This window comes from Semicossyphus pulcher, unplaced genomic scaffold (genome assembly GCF_022749685.1).
Source record: "Semicossyphus pulcher isolate SPU_LCO1_2020_fin unplaced genomic scaffold, fSemPul1.0.p SCAF_14, whole genome shotgun sequence".
In the NCBI taxonomy this organism is placed as follows: Eukaryota; Metazoa; Chordata; class Actinopteri; order Labriformes; family Labridae; genus Semicossyphus; species Semicossyphus pulcher.
This window is the reverse complement of record NW_027211648.1, coordinates 8,140,684-8,165,569: the sequence shown is the minus strand read 5'-3', so window position 1 is coordinate 8,165,569 and position 24,886 is coordinate 8,140,684. Positions and strand designations below refer to the sequence as shown.

General features: G+C 42.0%; 1 protein-coding gene across 2 annotated transcripts; it reads right to left on the bottom strand.

Annotated features, from left to right (window-relative positions):
* Positions 1-557: 557 nt before the first annotated feature.
* On the bottom strand, positions 558-9,604 carry pax9 (paired box 9). 2 transcript variants are annotated; one of them, XM_069662518.1, is made up of 4 exons: positions 9,521-9,604; positions 8,252-8,866; positions 6,343-6,482; positions 558-1,526 (listed from the first exon to the last, which is right to left on the bottom strand). In XM_069662518.1, exons 1-4 carry the CDS (start codon positions 9,522-9,524, stop codon positions 1,272-1,274), a joined length of 1,014 nt encoding a protein of 337 aa, XP_069518619.1. In that variant the 5' UTR covers positions 9,525-9,604; the 3' UTR covers positions 558-1,271. The 2 variants fall into 2 exon arrangements, with proteins under 2 accessions (XP_069518619.1, XP_069518620.1); XM_069662519.1 differs by lacking the exon at positions 6,343-6,482.
* Positions 9,605-24,886: the final 15,282 nt, after the last annotated feature.

Here is a 24,886-nt window from a genome sequence, read left to right as displayed (position 1 = left end):
TAGTTTCTCCTTTAAATATTTGATTTAAACTATGTCTTAGAAAATGGTGCAAAATATTTGTAAGACTGCTTTTACTTACTTTTCTATATTCATGATTTATACCTGAATTTAAAATTTAATTATATACATTTATTTAAATTATAATTTAACTTGTAATTGAGCTAATCTGCAGGGATACATCACAATGAGTCCAGAACAGGCCTTATTAAGTGTGATGACGTGAGCTTGTTTTAACAGCCACAGGAGTTATAAAGGATGCCTGTCTGTGGCGACAAACTCTTTGTGTGCTCGAATCATTTCTAATGAAGTTTCCTAGTGAGCCGTGACGCCTGCTAGTAGAACATTCAGGCCTCGTACAAGCACGCACATCTTTTTTTATGGAAAGCAGTTTCCTGCTCATGTAAAACAGGCATTAACGCTACAATCCCCCGACTTTGAGCATTGCTACACTAACAGAAAGTGCAGAGGAAGGATGTGTTTAGCTCTCATGGCTTTTGTGATTTCAGAATAAAAGCTGAGGATTCCCAAAAATAAGCTGCAAACTGCAAACAGACCAATAACAGCCAAACAATTTAATTAGATACATTCAATTTCATTGTGCAACATTTGTCAATTGTTAATGCTCTCGACTCCAACACAAGACCGATGCCAATTTAGTCTAACTGTGCGTGGAGATCCCCATGCTGTCTGAACGGCTAATTGCACTTCATTCAACGTACCTTACATCTAATAAATAAGACTTCTCTGTGGAGCTCCTGCGCGGGGGCTGCGTGTACCGAGAAGTGGGAAAACAATGCTCCGTAAGACAGTTATCAAAAACGTACACAGTAACACAAAGCGTACAAACATATAAAAACAAGAGCAGTTATGAAGCACCCTGAAACACTAATGCAAAGTTCCCCCCTCTTCTCTGATTGCTTTTCCTTTATGAAGTTATACGTTACCCCGTTTTGCCCAAAGACATGTGTGCAGTAAAGAATCTGAGAGGAGGTGTGTTGATGGATGGAGGAGCAGTCATACATCAGTCCTTCAGTTTACACCTGTCCTGCAAGTTCTTTCACACAACAAGTTTGTAGTAAAAATTGATGGAGTGTTTATTCCTCGTGTGTCGCAGGGACGAGGAGGAGGCGGCGGAGGAGGAGGAGGTGGTGGGGGGCACAAATATGGGTCCTGGGGCCGAGTCCTTCACAGAAAGGAGGCCGAGAGAAGCCACAGGGGACAGACTTGGCGTCTCCTGTCTTCGCCGTCCCCTCCTCCTTCATCATCAGTCTTCACAGCGCCGCCGCGGTGACGGGGTGGACGCCGTCGCGGCCGGCTGTCGTGCTCTTGAAGGCCAGAGGGGCGGCGATGTCACAGCTGTGGGGAGATAGAGCACTGCCACTGGCTGGCCGCCACGTGGGTCCGGTCGCATAGGCCGAGGTGGTGGCGCTGTACCCCATGTAGGGTGACACTCGGGTGGGAGGGTGGTAGGGAGGGATGCTGGGCGCTGTGACATAGCTGTTCACTGTGGGCAATCCATTCGGCGTCTGGGAACAGGAAGAAAAAAAGCAGGTGAAAATCTGCGTTACATGAGCTCCTGCTTTAGTAGTCATAGTTTCTTCATCATCCAGATGAAAAAGGAAACAGAATCTGTCTAAACCTTCACATTTAACTTCTGTTTTCGACCACTTCCTGCTTTAGAAAACAGCATTTTCAGCCGTTTAAGTTTCACTTTTTCCTCCAGGATTGAAAAAAGATAAATTATTTTCCACAGAAACATTATTTAATCGACATTATTTGGTGATCCTGCTGAGTTTTGAGGGGGAAAGCTGACAGTGAAAGCACTGCAGGTGATCTGTTTGGCGTCTGGGCACAAAAGAGTAAAAACATGGGGATATTAGCAGGTGAAACTCTGCATTAGATGTCTAAAACTTCTTTTTTTGAGTACTTCCTGCTTTAGAAATCATAGTTTTCCGCATTTTCATCCTTTTTTTTTTTCTTCTCGATGAAAACTGGAAACTATTTGCTACAGAAACAGGGACCCAAGAGTTTAAAAAAGGGAATATAGCTGGTGAAAATGTGTCTAAAACTTCACTTTAACTTCTATTTCAACCACTTCCTGCTTTAGAAATCATCGTTTTCAGCCGTTTTAGTTTCAGTTTTTCCTCCGGGGTTGAAAAAAAGAGAAATTATTTGCCTCAGAAACATTATTTAATCTACATTATTTGGTGATGCTGCTGAGTTTTGAGGGGGAAAAGCTGAAAGTGAAAGCACTGTAGGTAATCTGTTTGGTGTCTCGGCACAAAGGAGTAAAAGAACGGGGATATAAGCAGGTAAAAATGTGCATTTGACGTCTAAAACTACACGTTTGATTGTAGTTTTTAGCATTTTTAACCGTCGTCTTTCGCAAGAATTAAATTATTTGCCTAAGAAACATTTTTAGATCAACATTATTGGGTGATCCTGCACGTAAGCAGCCGAGCTATGAGAGGAAAAAAGCTTAAACGTGAAGCAGCAGTGACGTTGGCTGAATTAAAAACAGCATGAACACGCTGTGTTTCACTGTGGGCAACCAAATCAGAGTCTGGGAACAAAAGAGTACAAATAAAAATAGGGGATATTAGCAGCTGAAAGTCTGCAGTAGATGTTTAAAACTTCACATGTAACCTTTTATTCTGTCACGTTCCTTGAGAGTTCAAATAAGGAAATCATTTGCTGCAGAAACATTATTAAGGCTTTTTTATTTCGTGATCCTGCACGCAAGCAGCCGAGTAAAGAGGGGAAATAAGCTGAAAGTGAAGCAAAGGTGATGGTTGGAAGATAAACAACAGGATATTAGCAGGTGAAAATCTGCTCTAAGCATCTTAAACTTCTTTTTCTGCTTCAAAAATCATCGTTTTCAACATTTAAATTCTGCCTTTTTCCTCCAGCAGTGACATTTTTTTGCAGAAACATTATTAATGTACATTATTAGGTGACCAAGCAGCTGAGATGTGAGAGCATAAAGCTCAAAGTGCAGTGGGATGAATTACACGCAGCAGAAACTGAAACCCTCCCCTCACAGCCACCACATAAAAAACCCATTTTCCCAATTCTGATGAAAGTTGGGCTGATCAATTATGCGCTCTCGTGCCCCTGGAACATATTAAGCATATAAAAACCATGCATGCAGGATCGCCCGCCTGTCTATGGGATTTGTTTTCTACCCCCAGAATAAGGACGCTGCTCTCGGTCGGGCGTTGATGCACCACGTCAGACGATGGGAGACAGGGCGGTTTGGGTGGAGGCGGGGGTGGGGGGGGCGCCACAAAACAGATGTCATGAGAGATTGAGAGTGAAAGCGCAGGAAGAGGAGAAATATGATAGAGAAGGAGGCGAGCTGCGTTCAGAGCATGAATGGGCTTTTGCTGTTCTGGCACAGCGACAGGGCTTAACTTGAGGAATTCACCAAAGCATTTGAGCAGGGAGGCCGAATTTGTGTTCCTGGGTGGTCTGCGACTACTGAGGGTTATTTCTAAAAGTGGGATCCTCTCTGGTTCTGCGACTCGCTTTCATTCACCCGTTTGGCTGCAGAGTCGCTGACGAGATATGAAAACAATGTCCTCCAAGCTGACATTTGTGGTGCTTATAAAACATAAGCATAGAGGGAGAGTTGTCTGTGGGTGTCTGATGGTCTGCGTCGGGTCACTGTGGGTGTCTGTCTGTGTTTCTGGGTGTCACTCGGGTAAAAGAGATGCTAGAGTTTAGTTTACAGCCAAACAGTCTCTGGGCCGCTCTGTAAAAAAACTATTTCTGCATTGAAGCCACATCTTCATCTAAACAAAGATTATCACGTCTTACTCGAACGCAGAGCAGCATCTGTAACACACACGCACACAGCTGCAGTACATGTCCACAGGTACAGTGATGTTCACTGTGCATAAATCTATTCACACACACTTACAGTACAAATACAAAATAACCTTTCAAAATAAAGCGCTCCACTACTCGAACACCACTAACTACAGGCTCATAAATGGCCACAGAGCTGTCTGACACAAAGTCAACACAATTTAAAGGTTTACAAAAGGATGATGTATTTATGGCAGAGCGAGTGAATCAGATGTCACTTTTGCTTCCATGTAACGGTTATATTGTCCGAGCCTGCACCTCAGATTTAAAGTCAATACTTTAAAACTATATGAAGGATGGATATCTAAGTCTTTATCTTAGTTTAAATACATTATCCTACATAGAGCATATAGATTATTATATGTAATACATATGTATGTTATACTAACCTTAAATACAAAGTAAAAAGTTGCATTTAAATTGACCTGCTAATTACAAAAGAATAAAATAGTTTAGGTACATTTTGAAAATTAAAATGTATTAATTACCTGCATGGACGCCTTTTAAAATTATCTAGCACGAGTAAAACCGGATTTGAATACAAAAAAGATAAAAGCATTGACGTCATTCGTCCAAATAATTCCATCTCACGCGCATTCGCTTTGTTACGCTTTTGTTTCTATTTCAAATAATTAATTAAAACCGTTTGAATGTTTGAAATCGCGTCAATGCAGCGAGAACAAATTAAATTAAATAAATATAAAAAATAATTGAATAGAACTGTTTGGAAAAGTACGTTTAACTGGACGTTTCAGTCGAAACAGGACCTTAATCACCTCCGAGCAGTCGCGCGCACAGCGAGCTCGCGATTTAACCTTAAATCTTTTTTAATGATACTCTTCTTCTTCTTCTTCGGCTTCCGGAGAAAAACCTGAGAGTCCCATGGGTGCTCCTGCCCTCTGATACAGCACATACAGGCCGCATAACTGCTGCCTCTGGCCCTAAACGGAAACGACTCAGACTTTACAAAAATAAAATGACATTTAGACGTTTTATTTTGGTAGTCACGTTTAAGTTAACTTTGTCCTGACAGTCACCGGAAAGGAAAATATAAAAAATATGGCTTACTGCTGTAAGAGAAAACACGCCGGAAGAAGTTTTAGTTTGAAAGTTTAACTCGACCCTTGCATGACATGTCTGTTTTACTGTCTGTGTGTCACAAACACAAATGCAGATGCATTCAACATGAGATCTCAGCAGGCTGCAGAAGCTGCCTGTTTAAAGTCAGAGCGTCAGAGTCCCCGCTTCGCCACTCTTTGTTTTTCCTGCAGTAAACTATAATTTATAGAGTTGTTATTTTCTACGTTTAATGGCCCTCTTGTGTCTTTTTCGAGTTGTTTGGCTCACACAGTTCAGCGTGTCCACTTTGTGCAGGAACTTCTGCTAATCTTACAGCTCCGGTAATGAGCATTAAAAAAAAAACTTGCCCTGTGATGAAAAGGCAACATAAAATACGCGGCATGAAATCTCCTTTTGTTTGTAGCGACAATCACACGCCCTGTCAAAATAAGAGAAATAAGTACAGGCGCGCGCAAATATGGCGTCACCGTAGTCCCTTGAAAATAAAGTCCAATAAAAACCGTTCAGATTATTTTTCTAATGAAAAATCGAGACATTAAAATAAGTAAAAATCTAACATAATTAATTGGCGTGTAGTAAAGTAGGATATTTAAGAATATGTTTGATTATTATGAATTTGCAACATGATGAGTGAAATTCGGCGTCGATGAAAATAATTATCCGGCTTTATTTTGGATATTTCACGTCTTTTTATCGACCGAGCGTTTCAAAATAAAAGCCTAATAAAAATTTAGGCCTGCACGACAGTTGTTGTACGCAAAATATTTATACATAAGCTACAGTATTATATCGCAATAATCCTGCATAAGGCTAATTATACAGTAGTCCCTGTTTCTTGTGCTCGGTTCTATATGTTGGCTCCAAACCTGCACGCGCTATAGCCCTGAAATCCAACCATTAAAATACTGAAGGCCTTTGCTGCTGCAATAATCCAGCAGGAAACTGGAAACAGACTCAACACTAGTTTGCTAACTCTTTTTATGTCTCCAGACAGTTTGTGAGCGTTAAAAAACGCTACAATGAATTTAAAAAGCCATCATACCAAGCTGGAAAACGAGAATCAAGAGAGGAGCATGGCTATCCAAAACTCTTTAACCTGCTAATTATGAAATAATTTACACTCCAATGATTCATAAAAGCACTGACCATGCAGCAGGACCTGCAGGAAGTGCACCTTGTACAGCCAACATATTAAAATAAGAAAGAATTATAGAATTCAAAATGTCCAGTTTGGCCAACAGCAGGAGCGCGTCAGTGCTGTGAAAGGGGACGTTTCCAAACCACACAATTATTCAAATATTATAAAAGACTCCACTTTAGCCAGATTGTCAAAATTTGACTCTCACTTTAGTTGAAGTTACAAAAAAATAAGTTAATTATTATTCTTATTACCTGTGTGTATTTTGCGTCAGGTTCTAAATGCGGTTTATCCACGCCATTGACTAGTGCAGAGCTTGCTGGTGGGAAACTAGTCCTGTTTATAGCGCTCCATTCTTCTAGTTTGGCGCTGGGAAAGGATGGACTGTCACTAACTGGTGGGCAAAAGAGAGAACAGAAGAGAAGAGAGGAAAGTCAGAGGGGAGAAATTAAGATCAGGGGGAGGGGAAAAAATAGACCCGCACAGCACAGCACAGCACAGGCCGCTGCTCCTCGTGCACCCATTAGGCCAAGGTTAGCCCGGCTGCACGAGACAGTTAACCCGGTGACATTGTACAATAAAGCACGATTATGTTCCCATTTTTACGCACAGATGCTCTCAAATCAGTGCGCTTTCTTGTGCGTAAAGTTTGTAAAAAACGTTTCCATTCCTGTTCAGTTTAACAAATATGTCATTTTTAATAATCCAAAAGTGTGTTTACATAATGTGATAGTAAAAAAGCACGAGCACATCTTTATAAAATCTAAGCTTTAGATACCTGTCTTGATCAGTTCATCCATAAGCGTGACAAGGCCTCAAGGATTCTAACTAATAAGTGCGAAATGATCGATCAGATATGTTCACGTGCTTTAAAGTAAACGCGTTTAGACTGACATGTAGAAGCTGAGATTGAGGCGCAGTTGGAGATGGCACGACTCTCAGGTGGGTCAGGGACGTTTTTAACCCGCCATAACGTCTCCCTGTGCGGGACAAATTAGATTTACGCTCCACGTCTGCCTCCTTTTTTTTTTTTAGAGTGATGGATATGATATGATGCTCAGTCCCCAACGTTTATACTGACAACAGCCCTGCAAAGATATAAATAATAATAAAGAGATTTTCTTATTTTGTAAATTTGTTTTACTCATGTACATTTACTTTGTCCGCATGCGCGTAGAATTAAAGTAGTTTGAGATATTGATCCTGCACGTGTCTTGCTTTTACCGTCATTTTCCACAAATTCCAGAAACAATATTTATTTAAAATTTTCACTTTGGTGCAAATGAGCTCTCACTTTACTAAATGTATATTTAAAACCCCGCCACGAACATCTTCTAAAATCTAAATAGTTTATAAAGCAGTCTTTCAAACCTCCGGACTCTCGTGGATTCCTGCCTCACATTTATATTGTTTAGAGTTCAGGTTTTCTCGTGGCTGTGGAAGTGAAAAGGAGCCGGGCCGTGTGTTTTTTTGTGTTCCTGCCATGAATCCTGACAGCAAGGGCCGTTTTTGCTGAAGAACTGACAGCGCTTCCCCTCCTGCCACTGGAAAACAAGCTCTCAGAAAATCCCTTTCACAACACCGAGCCGACCATTAACACTGATTTATGCCGGATCCTGTTTCACTGTTTCCAAAACAGTTGTGGTTTCGTTGAGTGCGAGCCAAAGCTATGTGGGCCTCATATACCTGCATGTGAACGACAAACATATCGCATGCAGCTTAAAAACGCATCTAAAAGTTTCGTAACCCGCTGCACAAAATGTCTGGCTGCAGCTCATGGCAAACATTCAGCACACCTCATTGTGATGCACTTCATCTCACCGCCTTTCCCCTCCGCTGTCCCTCTAATATTCCACATCCGCCGCTTAATTATTACTGCAAGCCGGACCATCTGGTTCTGACCTAACCTGCCTCCTTTTTCAAATCAATATCAGCAGGCAGGTCAGGCTGCATTACAGCTCTCACTCCACAGAGGCCTGTGAGTTTACACTGCTAAAAAAGCTACTTTAGGAGGCCTGTAAAACACTTTTAGAAAGTCAAAAGAGAAAATAAATCCACTTTCTCTCCAAACACACGCACACATTCGCACTCTCGCCCTTCAAAAAGTTGTTTAAATGTAGTGCAATAAACAAACGCCACCGCCCTCCGTGCAGCCATGCTTACTTTGTTGCTCTGTAATAGACCGTATCCCCAGAATATCTGTTACGGAGTGCGACGAGGGCCATATCCTGTGCATGGCCATGTGTCCGGGGAGGGTGGGCATGCCGGGGGGAGTGGGCACTTTGGAGCTCGGGTATGAGTATAAGTGGTTGTAGGGTATCGTTGGTTGGGGCGGTGGATGAGGCGCCTGCTTGCCGGACTCGTACTGGCTCTGCTGGGACAGATTCCCGATCTTGTTGCGGAGGATCCGGCTGATGGAGCTCACTGAGGGCAGGTTGAACTTGTCGCAAACCCCGTCTGCGAGTAGCCTGTCCCGGATCTCCCAGGCAAAAATCCCCGGGTCTCTCTGCTTGTATGTCCGTATGTGCTTGACCACAGTGGGTGTGGTGACCCGCGGCTTGCTGCCTCCGATGGCCCCCGGGAGGATGGAGCCGGTCTCGTTGTATCGGGCCAAGATCTTGCTGACGCAGCCGTGGGAGACGCGCAGCTGCCGGCTGATGTCACACGGTCGAATCCCGAGCTGGGCCAGCTCCACGATCCGGAGCCGGATGGCGTTGGGGAGCGGCCTGCCGTTCACGAAAACCCCGCCGAGTTGGTTCACCTCACCGAAGGCCGGCTCTGGTGTCAAAAACAAACACACACACGGGAAGAACAATGAGACAGCGATTAGGTAACCAAACCAGGGCCCTTCAAGGACTGCTCTAACCCGGGTTAAACCACACATCTACTATGTAGGCCTGAAATTACCTAAACACACACAGCTACACAACCAAATGAGGCAATATTTAAAGTGTTAGACCACATTTTTAATATAATTATTCCAAGTTTTTAAAATTCATAAGAGCATTTTGTGATCTAAACTCTTTAATGTGGCATAAAAGTTGATTATTATAAATCCATCTTTACGCACAGCGCGTCTGTTTTAGCTTCAAGTGTATGACCATGAAAGAGTAAACTCTAAAACACCAAATTATCACACTGAGTTAAATATAATGTTTGACTTAAAAGTACCAACCAATAGCTGACTGAAAGCTGTCGTACACACGGGCTGAACTTCACGCGGATGTGAAGTGGTCAACGCCAAAACTTGTGCTTAACAGACACATGGAATAACTCTGCCGGTTTCTTCCCATCGGATCAGCGGTAAATCATCGCCGTCAAAACATCTCACACTGACAATATCTCGCGAAACTTTTCCCACCTTGGCTGTAGGACCCCTCGCTGCTGCATCCTGACAGGAAAATAAAAACAAGATCCAAACCCTGGACTCACCCATCGTGTTAAAGCCGCAAACGAAGAATACGGTGTCCGGTTTGTGCCTCCTGCGTGGGTCCTGCTCCGCGTCCAGCGTGTCCACCGTCCAAAACCGCGTCCAAGGAAATCTTCCTGTGCGATAAGGAACAAGAGGGACAAAATTCTCGATCTGTTTCCTGACGGCGCTGGAGACAGGCTTACATTTCAATCTGTTGAAATCGAGAGGCTGGACTTCCAGCGCTTCTCCCGCGCTGATTGGCTCAGCTCGTTCGAGAATGCTCAGAGCTGCGTTGCTATTGGTCCAAAAGTTTGACATGACAAGTCCGCAGAGATCCCCCAGTCCTCCTCCTCGTCCTGCTGTCTCCCATCAGAAAGGAAAGCTGGGGATATACCACCATGAATGCGTTTGTTATTCACACAGATATGGTGAGTATGATGCAGAATCAGGATGTGGATCAGATCTGCATCTTTCCAAATGTGATGGAAAACAAAATGCGTAAAAACTTCCGGTGAGATAGAATCACAGGAAAACATGAAACCTGACAAATATTAATATTCTCAATAAAACGCTCAAACATCTACAATTAAAACAAAGTAATTCTAATTTATTCTGTGTTTGTAGATTTTTTTTATAACACAGATGAAGCCTTTCAAAATAAAATAACCTCCCAATTCTGTTATGAAAACAAAAAGGTGGAAACCCTGAGTTTAGGTGGCTTCACGCTCCACTTCACCAGCCTTCATCTCAGCCTTTTAAATGGCATCATTAAGGAAATGGGAGGAAATGAATGATTGGTTTTGAGTAATGTAATTGGCAGGCTGATGTTTTTGTAAATTGTATCTCAGCGCGCTTGAAGATTATCACGTTATTTTTCAGTTGTCGCCCTGCTTTTGCTCTGCTTTACGCATCAAGTATCGACTCCCACACTTTGTGCAAAAACGCCAAAAAATAAATCCTTCACGGGGATGATGTTGTGCCGAAAAAGAAGTGACCAAAAGGTGAACATGTTGAATCTTTTAGAGAGAATCTGTCTGGTTCTGCAGGTTGAAAATAAATCGCAACACCCGGCAGATTTATCCCTTGTGCCAATTTTAAATTAAATATTTAGTTATTTCTTAAGACGTGTGTGTGGGGATTTATACACGTCAGGACGCTTTTATAACCTGATAATTTTCACCTTTACTATTTAACCGGTTACCCCTGTTAATTTGCATCCAGGCTTTGCACTCAACAGGCCAAACGATTGCCTTTGTTTGCCAATTACGCTCAGCACGCGTAAAAACAATCAGAACTCTGATATGATAAAGAAATAACCTTTGCATAATTACCTGCCATGCTAAAAGCTTGCACGCTAATATCTTATGAATGGATTCTTTTTAACGGTAGTACATTTGCATACCTGCACGCGCTACACTTGCAAAAGCAATAAGAAAGATTTGTTGCTCCCCGACACGAGAAACAAACACACGCCATAACTTTGCGCCGTCGCTCTCTCTCTCTCTCTCCCCGGTTTGACACATGCTTTGGGTTTTCTCGTGTCATATTTTAAAAAGGCCACGGCGCATGACTGACCTTCATCTCCGTGCAACCTGAAGGGATCAGGGTGCATGTAAACATCAAACGGCGCTCGTGCACAGCCGTGCAATTAGGAAATATTGTTGAAAACCCTCTGCTGACATTGAAACACCAAAGGGGCCAAAATGTACACAAAGTATTGCTCAGTGTTTGTTGCAGCACGCGCAGCTCTGCGGGCTGGAGACTGGAGGGGAAACGAACTGTTCCTATATTTTTGTTGTTTAGTTTTCCCACCTTTTCAGGATGGCGCAAATCTCTGAAATTACACATCACAGCGCGCGCATTAATGCCACCAGTACACAAGCCTCTTAGGGAGACATACATCACCTTTTATCTGGAGATATCTCTGTTTGCATGGCGGATTTTTCACATTTTTTCAAATGTACCTCCTCGTCGCCGCTCGTGCCCCCACCTGCCCTCCCTGCTCTGCTCCCAGGCCACTAATGCGTCAAGGATAATGTTTACCGTGGGGAAACGTGCTCAACTTGTTTCTATTGAGGTTCCTCCGGTGGCTGAAATAACAAAAGGTCAGTGTTGGGGGGGGATCAGAGGTCTCCGCAGGCTGCTCCGTCTTTAGCGCTTTGGCACTGAACGGACACCTTCCTCCCTGTGTGTCTGGATTGTAATAGATGTCCTCGTGACGATGCAGCCACATCAGCGTGTGTATCTGACCAATGACATCATGAAACAACTGGAAAATAAAAAAATAATCGCTGGTTGATGTAAACAAAAAAACTCCTTAATATGACCTTAATAATCTGCTTATTTAACTAATTGTTTACAGTCCCCATGCAGCCAGACACATGATGTGATTATTAGAAATAATTGCACTTGATTAAATAATAATAATAATAATAATAATAATAACAATAAGCGCTAAAATGTGCAGTGTATAGCCCTGTATGTTCATAATAATGATTTCCAGACTGCACGGCTGTCACATGCCTGTTGAGCTCGCGAGCCCAGACTCGTCCGTGTCGAATTGAATTGTTCAAACCGGCCGTGAAGGCAACGCATCACTTGTCAGACAAATTGTGTAACGATGGAGTCTGCAGCTCCGGCTGCAGCTCTCTGCAGGAGACAGCAGCAGGCTGACGGATGCCCTCATCTGATCTCACACTGACTCTGCGCCTCTGACATGTCTGCGCATACGCTGCGCTGTGACAGCCTTTACATCATAATCTGCTGCAGACGTTTCAAAATAAAAGCGCCTTAATAAGCAGAAAATAATTACGCTCAATTTGATTCTTTTTTTTCATGTGTGTGTGTGTTTTGGCCTGCAGTGTGTGTTATGGATGTTCTTAATATGCTGCAGGCAGATCGTAGAGTGTGTGTTATTACTATTATAGCTCTGCTCTGTGTCCGCTGCCTTCACTGTGTAAGTGCAAAAAGGTGCAACGCAGGGCTTCCATCACGCGGCCTCTCTGCGCTCTCATAATCTATCATTTAATGCTTGAAGGGACGTTTTGTAAATAATAACATATTCTGACACATGCGCAGTTGAAGCCTCTGAAAAGCCGTCTGTAATCCATCTTTTTACATCAGCAAAAAATGTTTTTTCTTTTCTAAGAGTCGTTTTGCATTTTATAAATGTGCTCGAATATTAACGTAACATTGTAAAATATTAACTTGTGATTTATGTAAATGAAGTCTTTGAGAAACGAGGTGTGGGTGCACCTCTCGGGATAATCAGAATTATTGTGATTCTTAAAAAAAAAATCTGTTCAATAACTGCGATTAATTTTGTTGTTGGTCTTTTTCTGTTTGCAGATTTGTTTCCATATTTACCTCTGAGAGGATTACATTCAGCAAACAGCTGCATGGCGGGCCTGCTCCGTGACCCCGCTGATCTTGTACCTGTTTACATCGCAGCTTTGTTTCATGTGAAAGTGTTTGTTTTGCTCATAATTGATTTCACAGGCGGAGCAGGTCCTCATTGAGTCAAGATGATGGAGGAAACATGGAGACACAAATATATGTTTGCGCTGCGCCTTTGTTCTGTGTTTAAGGAGCTGCTGGTCCCAAAGGAAGAGTTGGAGAAGAAATCCAATAACAGGATGAAGGACTGTCACATTACGTCATCAGGTACATGTGTAAATGTGTATACATCAAAGTGTAGATAAAGACTAAAACAATACATTTATCCCGGAGAAACTTCCCTAAAATAAAGAAACACCCCTTCAGAAACAAAAGGATGAAGCTTTTTAAATATAAACAGATCTTAACGCCAAATATCCGCATATGAATCAGCAGCAGCAGCTCCTGGATTTCTCTCACGCGGAGAGAAAACTCGAGTGCCAAAAAACATCCAAACGGGTTTGTTTACATCCTCACAGCGTTCAAGGTGACAGCCTCTCCCACCTCAGCTATCTCCTTCAGGTGTGAGCAAAACAACAGCCACTTTTTTTTATTTTCATATTTCCAACAAGTGAAGACTTTTTTTTTTTGTCTTGTCACCACAAAGAGCGGATGAAGAGCAGCTCTGGATGTTACCTGTCAGGACTTCTTCTCGCGTCACTTCAAAGAGACGCGGTTTGTTTCAGGATTTCGATGAAGTCTGATTTAAAAAAAATAGCATTAAGGACAGCGTGTTTACACCCAAACAGGTCTCTTGTAACGACGGGCTCATTGTTTCATTCCTCTTCAGTGGAGATTACTTGTGATTTGGGGATGAACAGAAAGAGGCCAAAGACTTGAAACAACTAAAATCATGCGTCACTTGTATCCAACTAAAATAGTTGTCCTTGTTCGTGGCCTGTTTTTAAATCTCAACCAAACTCTGTCTCATAATCGTGACGAGCTTTATTCTATCCTAAAGATAAACGTTGAACTGATTTATGGGAAACAGAATATAATGCAAACCTGTAAATAACTCTGCACCATAAATAAACACAGATCCTCTGCGTCCTGTTTGTGAAACTGAAATTATTTCACGCCTGAAAGATATGAATAAAAATCGGTTATAATGTCAGGTAAGGTAGGTTTTCACATCCAACATATTTATATTTAAATATATAATATGATGACAATAAACAGCATGCTGCAAGACGATAATCAAATACAGAAGAAATATTCAAGAGCAATTTGTTCGATATGACTGATATTAAATGAAGTTTTTGCAGGAATATTCAAAATATAGTTTTATGAAAAATTAATATAAAGTTATTTCAGGTCCAGTGTAGCTCTATCTAGTTATATATAAAGTTACAATGAGTCATATCCAGTTTTATATGAGAGACATCAAAACTTAAAACCGTGAAAATAATTCTGGATTTATTGTTCTGATGGCTTGGATTCACACTCAGCACCTGTCACGTGCGTTTATTCTCTGTGAAAGATGATGATGATGATGATGGTTCCTCCATCAGCCGTCCTCATGTTTCACAGTCTGACACTCCTGCGACGCGATTTACAGAAGCTCCCCACAAACACCACTCCGCCTCTCGCGTTGTGTTTAAAGGTAGTTTGGTCCAAAGTGCGTAAAGCTTTATTTCTAAAGTACTTTGACAACACACAGTTACAAAGTGCACCACGCTTTCACACGAAAAATACAAATGAATAAGAAACGATAATTATATATTGTAGTATAATAATACACAGCTCAATGATGGACGGAGCGATCTAAAACGATGGATGGGGGTCTATAAAAAAGGCTTTGCGGAAGTCGAATACATTAAAATGTAAAGTGAAACTTGACATGAAAATCAGTTACATCTCCGAGCTGTATCTCCATCATCCTACACATGCGCAAAACGTGCAGAAGAAATTATAAATAATAAAAAAACACAATTTCAGATGTTAAAATGTACGTCACTTTAAAGTAAGGAAAAAAACAGTATTGTTTAGGAGTGAAAAAAAAGTGTCTCTAAGCTGCAACTTTATGGCAAATAACATGTTCGATGCAGGAAACAATTATAACAAGGCAAGCGGAAAGTCCAAAAATAAGAGCGCTTATTTTTGGACTTTCACATATCCAAAGGGTCACTAATTACAGAAGGTATTATTATTATTTTATTATTATTATTATTATTATTATTATTATTATTATTTTATTATTATTATTATTATAAGCATGATTCTATCATTGGAAGGCCCACAGCGGCGCAGATGCAGATTATGTTTTGGTCATAATCAGATCCATTCGCGTGACATCATCATCCACTGCATGGCTGTCTATCAGCGGCCTGAGCATTAAACAAAGAGTAACCGGAAATGAATTAACACGCTTTGACTGTAATCCGTCAACTAATTCTTCTCTGTGGTCCACAAGAAAAAAAAAACAGATTTGATGTAATCTGCGATACACGCATGATGAAGGCCACAGGAGGCACGCTGCAGAGAACAACTGGTGGAGGCAGGAAAAAAAAGTTCCCAGTTCCCGGTTTTCTGTTCCCGGTTTTCTGTTCCCAGTAAGATCCTGCGGGAAATCCAAGTCACCACTAATGGTTTCTTCTGGGGGACGCGGAGTGATTTCTTGTTTCACGGAGAGGTTGGAGGTCTGTCATCTCATACTCACTGTCCCAAAACTGACTGACATGTGCTGTATGATACACACGTGCGCAGGGTTGTTGTGTGTACGTGTGTGTGTGTTGCTTTAAGAAACAAGGCCCTGCAGCTTGGCACCCAAAAAGCGGCACTAATCCGGGTTATTAAAGCAACTGTTTGATACGGAACAGATAAGAATGTGTGGCGCTTTAACGCACGCGAGGCTGCAGCTTCTTCAGGGGAATGCATCGCTCGTGCGCATTTTAAAATAACCCGCATTGATGCCTCTAACCTCTGCAGCCCAAACGTTAGTGACACCATTAAAGTCTTTCTGCAGGTTAGCACTTATCCCGGGTTAAAGTGGCCCGGTAACTTTAGTGCGGCCTTAATGAGGACGAACGCGGGTTAACGACGTATGTAGCCGTGTTTCAGAGGCCAGGCCTGGGCTTCAGCGGAGAGGGACACAAAGAAACAATATTTACGACACTTTTACGCATACATCACTTTGACATCTGTTCGTCTGGCACCTGGCACGCATTACTATTAAATATTTCATTCCGTCCTAATTTGGAGCGCTCTTTGTCCCGGACCAAGGACACTTAAAGGAGGGGGGAAAGATGGAGAGTTGTACCTTCAGAGCGCTTTTTTTTTACGCAGCGTTTTCTTTGTGCAGAAAAGTGCAAATGGGGTGTTGATGCAGACCACACCGCCGCGTTCTGCGCGCGAGCCGAGGAACCGTTGAGTCATACCTGGACTGGACTCGTATCGTGTTTCTCCATCCATTAAGATCCCGCAGGAAGCGCAGAAACATTCCTGCAATTAGTCAGATTTGGGCGCACGAGCGTCAGATTGTTACGGGGTTATTAGATTACCGCGTGCACTGAGTGTTCAATGATAAACAAACACAGAGAGATGTTTAATGTCGTCACAAGATATGTGTGTTGTTTAATGAGCCGACATGGAGCCTGCAGGGAGAACAAACGGAAGTTAGGATTTATTGAATTTAAAATAACTTTCATCTGTTTTTTTTCCTTCTTTAGCAGCTCGTGAGTTTTGCGCAGTAATTCTCTCTGCTCGATGAGGCCTCCATAATCCGACCAGCATGCAACGCGCTGACTCCCCCAGCATGCACGAGACTCGAGGTGGGGCTGAAGCGTTTCATCGCAGAGCTTAATGACAACCTGCGCGCGGATTCTGGCAGCTGGATCAGGTACAGTGAGGTGAGCTGGGTGCTTATAAAAAGAGGGGGAACATTGAGTTCTTGTTGGAGGACAGATGTTCCTGATATCAGACATGTGGGCACACATCTGTCCTCCTGCCTGTTTCCTGGCAGTCAGAATGTCACAGATATTAGCTTGTTTAATCTCCTTGAGTCCTTGTGGGTCCTTGCTGGTCAGGCTGTCCTCAGTGGGTCACGGTGGGCAAACAGCCTGTTTGTTAAAAGAACTGTGGCGCCATCTGGTGGACACTCAAACACAAGGCCTTCATTAAATATCAATTATTGTTTCCAGGACTATTTAACAGTGTTGGGACCAGGTCATCTTTGCTCAAGTCTCAAGTCATTTTTTCTTGGGCGAGTCAGGTCAAGTCAAGTCACAGGTTATGTCGAGTCGAGTCCTCAGTTAAGGCAAGTCAAGTCACTTTCTTTCCACCCAAGACACAGCACTCTTACCTGTAGTATCCGCTCTTTATAAAGAGAAAAGACAAGGTGTAAGCAGATCGTCTAATAATGATATTATTGGCCAATTTATAACCTGTTCAAAAAGTATGACAGTGAATTGTATCTGTATAAACTTGGCACAGACACAGCCATGATGACGCTCTGCTCTGAGACCGTACTGAAGAGTAAAGAGTACGACTGATGGGGGATAAAACATGGTAGCTGGGGGCTTTGATGTTGCGCGTTGCCATAGCGAGGAGTTATCCAGTCATGACAATCGCATACTTTTTGAGTCGTCCAATCATGATTCCCAGTCTGCGCTGCGTACATGCTTGATAACGTGACAACATTCAAACTTATGAGCACACGCAAGTCATCCGAGTCATCAGGCCTCAAGTCTCAAGTCATCAAGAGACTCGAGTCGACTCCAGTCCAAGTCACCAAGTCCACATCTCTGCTGTTTAATGATGGAGTGTAACTAATTAGAGTTATTAAAGTAGAAATAAGACGTATTTGTTTTGCAAACAAAACACAGGACATAGAGCTGATAAAACATGATGTTTGTTATGATATAAGTACACCTTACAGAGTTAGAATATTGACAGACAGTGTAGTGGCAGCTACTTTGATCATTTGAGACTTTATTCATGTCAAAATATTGAATGTTTCCAGCCTCACAACTGTAACCGTTTCCTGCTTCTTCTATGAATCCTTTAGTTTCAGATCACGCTGAGGTTTGGGCGTGTGGCTGCTCTAAACAAACATGAAAGCATCACTTTAAGACTTCCTCATAAATCCCTGATATTCCACAAATGATAAAACAGTCAGTGGATTAATGATGAACTGATCTCCACCCACAGGTCGTGGTTGGTTGGAGAGGGTTGAAGGAGGTGCAGCATGAGGAGTCTGTCTGTCAGTGTGATGGTGTGTCCTGCAGAGGGCAACCAAGCATCACACATGGACGACGAGGCAGAGGTAAGAGGGGCAGCTCTGCTTCCTCTCTCTGTCACAGTGAGACTGAGAGAGGAAGAGAGCTGAATCTGTTTTGGATGGAAGGTTTGATAACAACATTTCAATCACTTCCTGCAGTGCCTCAAGATGCATACGTATGATCTCTTAATGCACATGGAAACAAATATAGCCCTGGATTTTATTCATCAAACTTATTCAGACAGAAAATGATTGTTTTTGTCGCCATCAGGAGCTGCAGACGTACAGACGTGCAGATGCTGCTCTGATGCATGTAAGTAAAGTTCCATTTCTTTGTTTCTAAGCTTTATGTTGATATTATAGACATGCAAAATACAGTATGATAACCTGTTAGCAGAAACCATATCAACAGTGTGGAGACTGACCGTAGCTCGAGATCTGAGTGAATGTTTCTCCAGCAGAAGACACAATAATAAACAGAGTTATAGAAATCTAGCAGCCATCTTTAATCGTTTTTATTCAGCTTTGTTTTTGCTCCACGTAGATCCATCTGATGTCATCAACTTCAACATCTACTTTACCCACAATGCAACACCCATCAACTAAAGAGCTGTGACGATGGCAGATGTGGAAACAAGTCAGAAGTAAGTCGTGTTTCATTCATGTTCATGTTCTTCACTGTCTCTGTGTGTAACCAGATCAGTGATGACTGCTGACGTCATTATGTGCAGTGATGGAAAATGAAAAGGTCCTGTTTTAAACTTATTTAGTGCTGCTTTTTACTCGACTCCACCACATTCACTATTAGTCCTGAGGGGGGATTTAAAAGCTCCTCAGTGGGTACAGTCTGTAAAGCTTAAGTTAGCACCATCTACATGGAGTTTCACACCTTTTTGCCACTTTTACTGAATTTAATTGTAATGCCTAAATTTAAACAAAGCTCATTTTTATCTTAAAAGATACTCTGAGACAAGACAGTTGCTCCCATGTCTGAAAAACACACCGACAGTGCCCTCATGGATGCTCCTGTTGTAGATCAAAAAGCTCCCTCTGGGTGCCCCTCCAGTGGATCAATTATACATGTTGGAAAATTACTAATTAAACTCCTACATGAGACAATTTACCCTCATGGGCTGCCTTTACAGTTCAGAATGCTCACGTTGTGGTTTCACTTTCTGCACGCTGGTGCCACTTTTTTTTTTTTGCCCCCGCCCCTCAAACAGCCCGAGCACGCCACTGTCCTCGTGCGTGTTTCCATTCCGGATGCTGCGATGCATTTATTCAGTATCTCTTTGAATCTTACAAAACAAGGCATCTATTGTTCAGTCCACAACAGAAACATCGAGCAGATAAAGTGAGCTGAAACACACTCCGACACGCTGACACACACGCCGACACGCTGACACCTGACGCCCCGGCTCTATGCACATGAACTGAGGCTCCACCCAGTGTGAGGTGTCTGAAAGTGTCTCCAACATTCAGATCCCAACACTTTTTTCACCTGTACTTTCCCTTGTTGCAGCACACTGTGGGGTTCCTACTTATAGTTGCGACTAAGCAGAAGAGCCGAGTGCTTCTTCCACTTCTCATTATTTGGTGATCAAGCTTAAAATATCCACAACTCATCGTGTTGCATGAACAAAACTCAGAGGAAACATTGTGAGCTTTTACTTCTTCTTTATACACCCCTCTTCTTCAATCCTACAACATTTAGAAAGTGTGATTTATTCTTGTTCAAGTGACCTGAAATGAGCTTCTGTGCTCTAACACTTTTGACAAGACCTCCTAATATCTGATCATCTTCATCTCCTCGCAGTGTGTGACATGTTGCTTTCAGAGTGTTTGCTTTAAACAAGTACTCTTAAACAAACTCCATGTATCCCACTCCTCTGCTGTTGTGCACCTCCTACATGTAAATCCCTTTGGTACACACTACATGTGTCTTTTAAAGCAGCGCACGAGCAGACCTGACTCCGCACACAGCTGCCTCAGTATCGAGCCGCCTCACAAGACCCCGCTTACTGCACGGAGAGAGACGAGGCTGCAGAGTCTTTGTCCCCCGCAGTCCCTCGCCCACATGCTAATGGTATTTACAGGACATGCAGGGGAGAGAGAGAGAGAGAGAGGCAGGTGCAGCTGCTGGAGCATCCCACTGCACTGAGGAGACACAGAGGGGCATTGTGGGAGATGCGTCCTCAGTCAGTGTGAGATCAGATAATCAGTCAGGCCTGATCTTAGCTGACTTATAAACGAGATCACACAGGTTCTTTTTAAATATCTGTTCATTGTTTCAGGCGTTAAAAGTAACTTAGTACATTAACTCCCTGTGATTGTATTTCTGGTACTTCCTGTTTACTTCCCCACTGCTTTACCCTTCTAATCGACTTCACTGCAGAGGCAAAACCTTTAAATAAATACAGTCATCAAAAAAAATATTAGCTAAAGTGCAGCTGCCACATTAATGCCTCAAAAACTATAATTCACTAATATAAAATGCATTATTCTGACATGCTGCATAATGACTGCTTTTACTTTTTATAGTGCCTGAAGAATATCATCCTGCTGCTCTGGCTCCCTCAGTCAGACCACAAACAAAAGACACAGTTTGATGATGTCCTGAAGTAGCGTTGATTCATGGGAGATGATGTCTTTATTGTTAAACAAGCACTTTTATCTTTAAAAATATGACATGGCTCATATACATGCACACGGTGGTGTATGTAAGTGTTATTCATAGTGATGTGTTTTCATTCTGATGAAACAGCTCGAGTAATGTAAGCTAACAGAAACATGTCTCTGGCTCCTGGTCAGTGTGCATTGTATTAACAGTTAGCTGAGTTAGAAGTCAGGGTGATTATTAGACCTCTGTAGCTGCTCCTCATCTCGGCTTCAGGCGAGAAGCTCGAGGCTACACTAGCCACTACGAGCATAGCACAGCTGAATCACAGGCGACTGTGTTTTAGAAACCTGCAGTCAGTTATCAAGTCCACTTATACAATTACATTTGAACATCCTGCTCACAGATTTACACACAGAGCCTTTAACTCCTTAAAGGCCTTCAAATCCTGCAGCCACCTCGGCTGAGGAACAGTCACAGCTTTTAAATCTTGTCTGAACATGTTCATGTAGCTTTGGCAACTTGCCACCATGATTCATGTTAGTTCATATTATACTTATTTTTTTATTCAATGGTTAATTGTTAATTAATACAATTATTTTGAGGCTAATTTATCCTGCAGTTTAAACGACGTTTTTGCTTTTTCTTTGAAAAATGCTGCACAAATTTTAAAAAGTGTAAAATAATTATAAAAGTACAAAAATAATCTTAAAATATCCTCAACAAGTGGATATAAGTGCAGTTGTTTAAAACGCATTACAATTGAGATGGATGATCTGGTGAAATGGTAATTATTTAGATTTTCAAAATAAAACAGTTTTATTCTTCAGATGGCGTCTGAACAAAAATCTACAAACATGCACGTGTTGTGTTGATATCAAAAGTATAACCTCCGGACTCATGGTGTCTCCTGCGAGTTTCTGGAGGGTCAGCTCTCAGTGCGCGCGCACCAGAGGCCTCAAATGTACGCAAAACTTTCTCAGGTCTTCTAAACTGCTTTTATGTCACAAAATTAACATTTATCATTCTGCGCACTGAAGCTCCAACTTACGTGACAAAAACATATTTATTATCCAGAATGTAATATTGTCTATTTGAAAGCGTAAGAGTAAATCAGTGTTTGATCACTGCCTGCTCGCTGGTCTGCAGAATCCTCCCTAAGCTTCCGCTCGGGGCTGAAATGAGTTCAGCTGCTGGATCAGGATCCGTGAGAGAAAGAGGAAAGGATTGGGAATGAAGAGCTGAACACCAGAGTAAATATTTGGCCGTGGAGAGCTCTTGGGAGCAGCGGAGGACCCTCTCCGGCTGAAGCCTGCAGGGTGTTAAATAGATTAAGTGTCTGCTGGGTCATTGTGGACAGAGAAATTCCCGCTCTTTGGACATGACTTCTCTTTGCCTTTGCGTGTTTTTGCTCTCCAGTGGAGTGGCCTCTGCAAACTATCCACTCCAGCAAACCTGCGCTACTGTAATCCTCTGCTGTTTGAGCACCGCTGGGAGGCTCGTGTGTACACAGAAGGGGAGGTCAGACCTCTCAGATTTTGGTGACAACAAAAAAAAGTGTTTGATTTCTGTTAAAAACGCGTGTGCGTAATGTGCGTAAAAGTGTTTTTAATTGGAAGAAAACGAGAGAAAAAGCTGAAGAATGTTGGAGCGACTACAACAGGTCACTGATTTGTTGAACTCTGTAAATCTAAATGGACTTTAATGCGTCCTGAATCACACATGTAATATTGCCTGGGACTATAGACTTGGCGGCAGTAGACGCGCAGCAGTAGATAGTGTCCCAGATCCCATTCAGCTCCATTCAAAACCATGACAACACGGAACAAGCTCGGATTTATCCTGCTAACTTAAAGCACATTGTGCCGGGGCGTCAATCAGGCATTATTGCGGGACTGAACAAATGCAAAATCTTGACTGGAACAAATGCTTCCAACGGGTCTCGGACGCGGGGCTACATTTTCCCCTTTTGTTCCCCTCCTCTGGTTGGCATGTATTTGTGTTCGCTCTCGTCCGACCACCCAGGACGCGGGGAGGAAAGTCCACCGCCGCCTCCAGCAGCAGCAGCAGCAGCGGCAGCAGCACTCTGAGCGCGGCCTCGGGCCCCGCGCTGAAGTGGATGAGGGCTGGTATCAATATCAAATAGGCTCCACATAAGGCGGGATTCACGCTTTGCATTTAATGCGTTTTATATGTGAGGAGGAGGAACGGGCATCAGGCTGCAGGCGTCAATTTAAACTGAGAGTCACCGGAACATCTGAGCACCAGGATTTTATTCTAATAAAGTTAATAAGGAAGAAGACGCCGTGTCCTTCTATCTTCTGTGCGTGAAGCTTGATGAATGATCAATAATTTATCTTGATCACCAATTAATAATATCTTGTCAGCAGTCATCAGTCACTGCTCCAATTCTTCATGTGTGGAGGTGAAGTGAAGGCATGAAAAAGTCTTTACTGCGCGATTAATCTGCCGACGAAATCACTTTTTATTATTTTTGTAACATTTTAACCTTTTTATTTAACATTTACAGACACAAAATATTACAATTCAGTACAAGTAGAAGTACAATTGTAACTTTTACCATGAAGATGTGTAAAAGTGTGGTAACAATAAGTGCGAGACAATTAAAAACAAACACTAAACAGGAGGAAAAGAAAAATGAGTTTTTATTTGGTATAATTTCAACTGGGTTTTACTTTAATGTCATTTATGATTGTCGTGTTTTATTATCTTTTTTTATTTATACACCAGCCTCCACTTATGGATCTCTTGAGGAGTTAAAGTGTTAAACAGATTTTTAGTTTATTTCACAGGGACAGTTTGCGTTCAGGAACATGATGTGAATGTGCCTACACACATGTTTCCAGTCATCCAAACAAACTTACAAACCAAAGCCTAAAATTTAAATAACAAAGTTAGGGATGCACGATATAGGATTTTTTTTTACCAATATCTGATATGCCGATATTTTCCAACCCTTTTTGATGCCGATATCTTGGCACATGTTTTTCCTACCTCATTGCAGAGAACATCAAGTCTCCCCTGTAGTGGAACTGATATCATGCCTATTCTTATTGTAGCAGCCCACTGGCAGATGCAGAAATAACATCATACAGTGCTTTTTAAAATAGACACATTCACTGTGCAAGATAAGAAAACGTCTTAAAAATTTAGGTTATGTACAAAATGCCATATTTATTTTGTATGTAACATTTTCTTTCAAACAAAACTGTAATATTCAACAAACTTTTTTAGGGAATCATCGAGTTAAGCAGAATTAAAGTGTTTTATCGGCGGAAAATATCGGCAGAAAAATGACACATCTGTCGATGCTGATATGTCATTTTCACGCAATCTGCAGATACCCATAACATGCCGATAATATCGTGCAACACAGAGGATCACAATACACGAAATGCAACAAAACATAAGATAATGATGTGAATAAATATATGGACTGAATGATACCACGTTGTGCTGCATTGTTATAATGTTACTAAAACATGTAAAGCAGAGACAGACATAAAAACATGAATACTGTTACATACATTAACAAACTGGAACATCAGCTTATAACATCATAGTGCATTTGAAAGTATCTACTTCTTTACTATAAGTCAGACAGAAAATTATATATATATAATATTTTATTTACCATGAAGTGAAACATGACCATAAACCACTACACTGAAAAAGAAAGATGACATTTTGCTTATTTGCAGATTTTCTTTTAAAACTTTTTAAACATGAAAAATATCACAGCAGCAAGAAAACAAACAAAAAAGATGAGATATTTTGTTCACGTTAAGTTCACCGTTTCTAACATTTGTCATGACGTGAAGTATCATAAATCATCCAGAGAAAGCACTTCCTGTCGCACATTGCGCGGATATGTCGCAGGAGATGCGCATCTGAGTCCTGCAGCCTCATAAACGTCAAAACTTCTCACGCCCGCAATTAATGCGCCTCTAATGGACGCATTAGTTAAACCAACTCGCGGTGGCATCACGCTAATTGCTCACTTTGTATGCAAATGTTGGACACGTTGTTTGGGCTGGAGGAGGGGGGAGTTGGAGGGAGAAGGGGGAGGGAGGTGGGGGGCTGATGATGGGACGG